The sequence below is a fragment of the Mus caroli genome, unplaced genomic scaffold, assembly GCF_900094665.2.
Source record: "Mus caroli unplaced genomic scaffold, CAROLI_EIJ_v1.1 scaffold_22009_1, whole genome shotgun sequence".
In the NCBI taxonomy this organism is placed as follows: domain Eukaryota; kingdom Metazoa; phylum Chordata; class Mammalia; order Rodentia; family Muridae; genus Mus; species Mus caroli.
This window is the reverse complement of record NW_018390055.1, coordinates 1-7,243: the sequence shown is the minus strand read 5'-3', so window position 1 is coordinate 7,243 and position 7,243 is coordinate 1. Positions and strand designations below refer to the sequence as shown.

At 42.0% G+C, this 7,243-nt stretch overlaps 1 protein-coding gene across 1 annotated transcript in view; it reads left to right on the top strand.

Moving 5' to 3' along the window:
* The window catches only part of LOC110288453, a 4,783-nt gene extending 2,740 nt beyond the window's left edge, over window positions 1-2,043 (top strand). The window contains exons 3-5 of the mRNA XM_021154802.1: window positions 439-576; window positions 1,390-1,502; window positions 1,732-2,043. Of these exons, the coding sequence (XP_021010461.1) occupies window positions 439-576; window positions 1,390-1,502; window positions 1,732-1,788 (308 nt within the window). The 3' untranslated portion in view covers window positions 1,789-2,043. The remainder of the gene's footprint in view (window positions 1-438; window positions 577-1,389; window positions 1,503-1,731) is intronic.
* Window positions 2,044-7,243: the final 5,200 nt, after the last annotated feature.

Here is a 7,243-nt window from a genome sequence, read left to right as displayed (position 1 = left end):
TACCTTACCTAAGGGATCTCCATCTTTGTCTCCTAAGCACAGAGATACAATCAGGCCACCACCCATGCCTATGTTTTGGTGCACTCTAGTGATGGGAACTGGGGTTTTCATGCTTGTGCACATAAGCAGTTTATCCACCAAGCCTCCTTACCAGCCCACAGTTTTGATTTTCATCTTGTTCGTTATTTGAGGCAGGGTCTCATTCTAACCCCAGGATAGACTACGAGTCCCCATGTAGCCCAGTTTGGGATTGAGCTCATAAAAATGCTCCTGCCTCGGTCTTCCAATTTCTAGATTGCAAGTCTGAGCTACTATGTCTGACTTCAACATGCCTTACAGACAACTCTGGGCCATCCAAGCCTAGTGGCATGTGGCCCAGATATTGGGATGCTCTGTGGCCCCTGCATAAGAAATGAGTCACTCCCTGATTTCTTGCAGGCTCTCAAAGAATGAAACTAAAGAACCTTCGGTGCCTTGCTTTCTGCCCTGCTGATGTGCCAATCAGGGATCCTAACATCAAGGAGAACTCTTTCTGTTGCAAGGAAGACTTCTGCAATGCAGCAGTTCCCACTGGAGGCAGCACCTGGACCATGACAGGGGTGCTTCTGTTCAACCTGAGCTCAGTCCTCCTGCAGACCTTGCTCTGATGGTCCTTCCAATGAACCCCACCCTTTTCCTTTTATCCTCATGTGCGACCACTCTTTCCTGGAGTCCTTGAGTGACAAATTATATGTTATAGAAGGTCCAATGTGGGGATAGTGTGTGGAACACCCTGTTTCACCTTTATAGCCCCTGCTGGGTAAGTGCCCCACTCCTCTCTAGGGCTTTCAAATCTGTACTTCTTGGAATGCCATTTACTTGTGGTTTGCTATTCTTGGCCCTGGAGGCATGTGGCCAGCAATGGAAGAGACAGTATTCCAAGGTATTATGCCATCACCATCCATACATTAGTATCTGGGGTCCTGCAGGGTTCCCATGTGTGCCTGTCAATGACCCCTGTTGAGTCCAATAAACCCTTTGTTCTCCCAGCCATATTCTCTGTTTTTCTTATGCTACACTGAGTCCACAGAATCCTGCCTTGTTAGTTCACATCTCTGCCCTTTCAATAACCCACAGTAGCTCTCCCATGTTAGCCAGGTCAGAGTGGGGGACCACTTGGATTGGGAAGGCTTCCATTAGGAATGATGCAGCAGGAAGAGAGAGGGAGATAAAGAGCACTGTGCTTCATCTGCAGAGGTAAAGGCTCTTGCTGAACCCAGAGCTTGTGTTGTGGCTGGTTTAGACCTCTGTACTTTGCCTGGTGAGCACTGTTTGGTTGCACTGTGCCTTCTTTATGTAACCATCTCCTCAGCCCCCTTCCTCCCCCTTTACACCCCCATTGGTGGATAGGAATCCAGGGTCTCGTGCATGTGAAGAAGCATCATCAAGCCACACATCAGCACAGGGCACTTCCAAGGAGCACTTGCTTGTGGTGGGGAAGCCCAGGAGATGAGCAATCAATGGTGGGTAGGGGCTGCCCTGTCAGATTCTTTTAGTCTAGAAATGGAAGCCATTTCCTGTAGTGGCTTTTGCCTTACCTCTCCTGGAATGCCAGGACTCAATGTAGTTCAAGTATATCACAACCTGGTGATGTTTTCCTGTCTGATGAGCCAGGCTTGGACTGCAACTTTAAGTATTTATTTTTTACGTCCCCAGACCAGTTCCCTTTAAAACCTTAACCATTGCTTCTAGGTTATAAAATTCATCCTGGTCAGAGATATCCTTTGTATTTTACAACAGCCTGAGTGACTATCTAATCTTGGGACCAGGCCAACTCTGACACCAGTAGTCATTACATTCACCTCAATCCAGTTATTCTTCCTATATCATTATCTTGAGCATTGTTTCTAAGTCAACCAGAAACCATCTTATGGATGAAGCTGTATGTAAATATCTTCAATGTCAACATGTATTAAGTTTTACTGTACTCATGGAGCTGAGTTGATCATTAGCTGAATACTTCTTCCAAATGTGTGCTGTGCTTAACTAAATATGGACAAAATATAATGATCTGCATCAGACTCTAGATGTATTAGCCCAGCAATGGTACTAAAATCAGGCTCTTTGGAATTTTTTTCATACCTCATCCTCATTATTATTTTCCCCCACCTATTATGAACTCTATGGAAACACACACACACAAACACACACACACACACAAACACACACACACACACAAACACACACACACACAAACACACCCACAAACACACACACACAAACACACACACACACACATACACGTTGAAAGGAGATTTAATAGATGAGGAGGTTGTAACCCCAAGGCCATCTTGAGTACAGTGTGACGAAGAATTAGGGCAAAGGTTAGAGGTAAGAGGTTAGAGGTTAAAGCACAGTAAAGCAGTACTGGTCAAAGTAGCATGTAGCTGAGGACTGTCCAATTCTTCAAGGCCATCTATTCTGTGGCACCTTACCCTGACACAGTAAATAAACCATCCAGCTAAGGCCTAGGTACATTGTTAAGGCCAAGTAACTATTACCTATGTAGCCTGGAAACTTGTGCCATTACATATGGTACAAATTTTCTTATTTGCTGTTACTAGACTTTCTCATGCTTTGATTGAATGCAGATTCTGTTATATTCGGTTTTGGTGTTTTGGGAAACCAATCANAGCACAAGTCAGTTAGAATTGATTTATATAGTTAGCCACAATAAGATTGGACCTGAACCAAACCACCTGGCAGCACTTCCTACATCTNTGTAAAATCTTTTATGTTTTTGCCCCTGGGATGGACCCCAAAATAAGAGAGACACACCTGTACCAATATGAGAATCGAAATGGTGACCAACCCAGCTTAGTCAGTCAACAGGGTCTCAATGGAGGGAGTAAGGATCAAAAAGAAATAAAAATAATTAGACAACACTATAATATGACTCCAGCTAGTGTCAAGGCTGATTCAGGCTAATTTTTTTTTAACATCTACTTGTATATCCTGCTAGGTACAGACAAAGAATATGATCAGTTCTTTTTAGTTTTGTTTTGTTTTTTGTTTTTTTTTTGTTTTTGGAGACAGGGTTTCTCTGTATAGCCCTGGCCATCCTGGAACTCACTTTGTAGACCAGGCTGGCCTCAAACTCAGAAATCGGCCTGCCTCTGCCTCCCAAGTGCTGGGATTAAAGACATGTGCCACCATGCCCAGCGATCAGTTCTAAAGCATAAAAAAAGATAGTGCAGAACAAATNAGACAATAATTAAAGTCCCATAGTATTCATGGATGTATCAAGATGATCAACATCTTGAGCCTACTTTCTTGTCCTAGCCCAATGTCAAATTCTTGCCAATATCCTTCCAGCATCACCAAGAGCTCTCCACAATTTGGAATAAGACTTCCATTTTGAGTAGGGATCAAATAANGTTTAAGTTCCCAAGACCTCCCTGGGAAGGGAGNACATCCTACTAGGCTGAAGGAGACATGTATCTGGNTAACTGGCATTGTGGCTGGCAAATTAAAATATGGATGATAGCAGACAATTCACCCGTTGATACAACAGTCACCTGACTATAGGCAATAAAGGAAAAAGTCCTATGGGAAAACTACAATCTGATCACATAAATATCTATACAAAGAGAGAATAAGGTGGGCAGTGGTGNCTCATGCTTTTAATCCCAGCACTTGGGAGGCAAAGACATGCAGATTTCTGAGTTCAAACCCAGCCTTGTCTACAAAGTGAGTTCCAGAACAGTCAGGGCTGTACAAAGAAACCCTGTCTCAAAAATCCAAACAAAAAACAAAAACAAAACAAACAAACAAACAAACAAAAAACAAAGAGAGAATAATTTATCAGTGACCAACAAACAAAACTAAAGATTGGGGACCTGCATTACCTGCAAGTTCTTTGATTGTCAGTGCCTGTGAAGATGAATGTGGTGAGCCCATGAGTAAAAGTGAGCACCTAAGGAAGCAAGTCAGAGATGGACAGGGAGAGGGTTGATCTTGAGATTATTCCCAGTTCTGCAAGTAGTATGTGATCATTTCCTAACACCAGAGATAACCAGATGGCAAGCGGCAAGAGCACAAACATAAACAACACAAACCAAGTCTTCTTGGCATCATCAGAGCCCANTTCTCCCAACACAGCAAGCCCTGGAGAGCCCAATAAACCAGAAAAGCAAGACTCTGATTTAAAATCACATCCCGTGATAATAGAGTGTTGTGGNTAATCTCCTCTCAAATATGCCCCAGCAATGAAAACACAACAGTTAATTTGATTACATGCTGTGCGCATAGATTGGGCAGATCTACTGCTACACAACCATTTTCCACANCTTATGAGACCCCTTAGAACTTGTGGTTTCTCCAGNCCATGTGCTTCTGCTCTGCTTTTCTTCTTCTTCCTCCTCCTCTGCATCCTCTCTCCTCTCCCTCTTCCATTTTCTCCTTCTTCTCTCTCTCCTTCCTCTCCACCTTTTATCTGCCCAATCATCAGTTCTCCTTTATTTTACAAATTAAGGTGGGAAGTAAGATTAGAGAAAATCACCTGAGTGCTGACTCATTCCTTGTTCATAATCCCTTACAGGAGAACAGAATCAACATCAAATATAATTAGCCCAAGGGCTACCCACAACAATAGAGGACTTTAAGAAGGACATAAATAACTCCCTTAAAGAAATATAGGAGAACACAGGTAAGCTACTAGAAGCCCTTGAAGAGGAAACACAACGATCCCTTAAAGAGTTACAGGAGAAAACAAACAGGCAAAGGAAAGAAAAGGAACAAAACCAGCCAGGATCTAAAAATGGAAATAGAAACAATAAAGAAATCACAAAGGGAGACAACCCTGGAGTTAGAAAACCTAGGACAGAGATCAAGAGCCATAGATGCAAGCATCACCAACAGAATACAAAAGATTGAGGAGAGAATCTCAGGTGCAGAAGATACCATAGAAAATATTGACACTACAGTGAAAGAGAATGCAAAAAGCAAAAATCTAACCCAAAACATCCAGGAAATCCAGGCACAATGAGAAGACTAAACTTAAGGATAATAGATATAGAAGAGAGTGAAGATTACCAACTTAAAGGGCCAGGAAATATCTTCAACAAAATTATAGAAGAAAACTTCCCTAACCTAAAAAAAGAAATGTCCATGAACATACAAGAAGCCTACAGAACTCCAAATAGACTCGACCAGATAAGAGATTCCTCCCATCACATAATAATCAAAACACCAAATGCACTAAACAAAGAGAGAATTTTAAAAGCAGTAAGAGACAAAGGTCAAGCAACATATAAAGGCAGACCTATCAGAATTACACCAGATTTCTTACCAGAGACTATGAAAGCCAGAAGATCCTGGACAGATGTTATGCAGACCCTAAGAGAACACAAATGCCAGCCCAGTCTACTATACCCAGCAAAACTCTCAATCACCATAGATGGAGAAAACAAGATATTCCATGCAAAACCTAATTTATGCAATATCTTTCCACAAATCCAGTCCTATAAAGGATAATAGATGGAAAACACCAACAGAAGGAATGAAACTACACCCTAGAAAAAGCAAGAAAGTAATCTATCAACAAACTCACACAAACATAATTCCACCTCTAAAAAGAAAACTTGTAATCTCAGCAGTCAGGAGGCACAGACAGGCAGACCTTTGTGAATTTAAGTCCATTCTGGTCTATAAATTGAGTTTCAGGACAGCCAGAGCTACACAGAGAAACCCTGTCTCAGAAAAACAGAGGGAAGGGGTGGCCCCCCAGTTAAACTAGGAGCTAATGAAAAGGAGGTGATTAATGGAGTTTTGACTGATATATGACTCACAGTAGGTCCAGTAGGTCAGAGAATACATCCTGTGGTTATTTCCCCTCTTCCAGAAAGTATAAGTGGAATAGATATACTTAGAAATTGGCAGAATTCTCACATTGGTTCCCTGTCCTGTGGAGTGAGGGCTATTATGGTTGGAAAGACTAAATGGATGCCTTCAGAGTTGCCTCTACCAAAAAACATAGTGAATCAAAACCAGTATGGTATTCCTGGAGGAATTGCAGAAATTAGTGCTACTATAAAGGACTTGAAAGGACACACCGATTAACACTCCAATCTGGCCAGAGCATTAGACATGTGGATTATGGAGAATGACAGTTTACTATGGAAAACTAAATCAGGTAGTAACTACAATTTTATCTGCTGTACCAGATGTAGTTTCATTACTTGAGCAAATTAACACATCTCCTGGTACCTGGTATGCATCTATTGATCTAGCAAATGCCTTCTTCTCAGGACCTGTCCCTAAGGACCACAAGAAGCAATTTACTTTCAGTTGGCAAGAAAGCAGTATAAATTTACACTTTTGTCTCAAGGATATTGTACATCTCCAGCCCTGTGTTATAATGTCATTAGAAAGGATCTTGATCATTTGTCTCTTCCACAAAATATCACATGGGTGTACATACTATATTGATGACATTATGCTGATTGGACCAAGTGAGCAGGAAGTAGCAACCACTTTGGATTTATTGGTAACACATATGCATATCAGATGAGAAATAAATCCAACCAAAATTCAAGGGCCCTCTACCTCAATGAAATTCTTAGGAGTACAGTAGTGTGGAGCATGAAGACCTATTCCTTCTAAGGTGAAAGATAAGTTATTGTACCTGGTCCTTCCTACATCCAAGAAAGAAGCACAACATTTCACGTGTCTATTTGGATTCTAGAGACAGCCAAATCCTCACTTGGGTGTATTGCGCAAGCCAATTTATCATGTGACTCAGAAAGCTTCTAGCTTTGTGTGGGTCCTGGAATTGGAGAAGGCTCTCCAACAGGTCCAGGCTGCTGTGCAGGCTTCTCTACCACTAGGACCATATGATCCAGCAGACTGGAATGGTACTTGAGGTGTCAGTGTCAGATGGACATCATGTTTGGAGCCTCTGGCAGGACTCTATACCTGAATCACAGAAGAGAGCTTTGGGATTTTGGAGCAAAATCATCTGCAAACAACTATTCTCCCTTTGAAAAATTGATCGTAGTTTGCTATTGGGCTTTAGGCAAAACTGAATGATTGACAATAGGACACCTAGTTACCATGCAACGTGAACTGCCCATCATGAGCTGGGTGTTATCAGACNCTCCAAGTCATGAAGTAAGATGTGCACAACAGTGGTCTATAACCAAATAGATGTGGCTTGTAGGGCTGGTGAGATGGCTCAGTGGGTAAGAGCACCCGACTGCTCTTC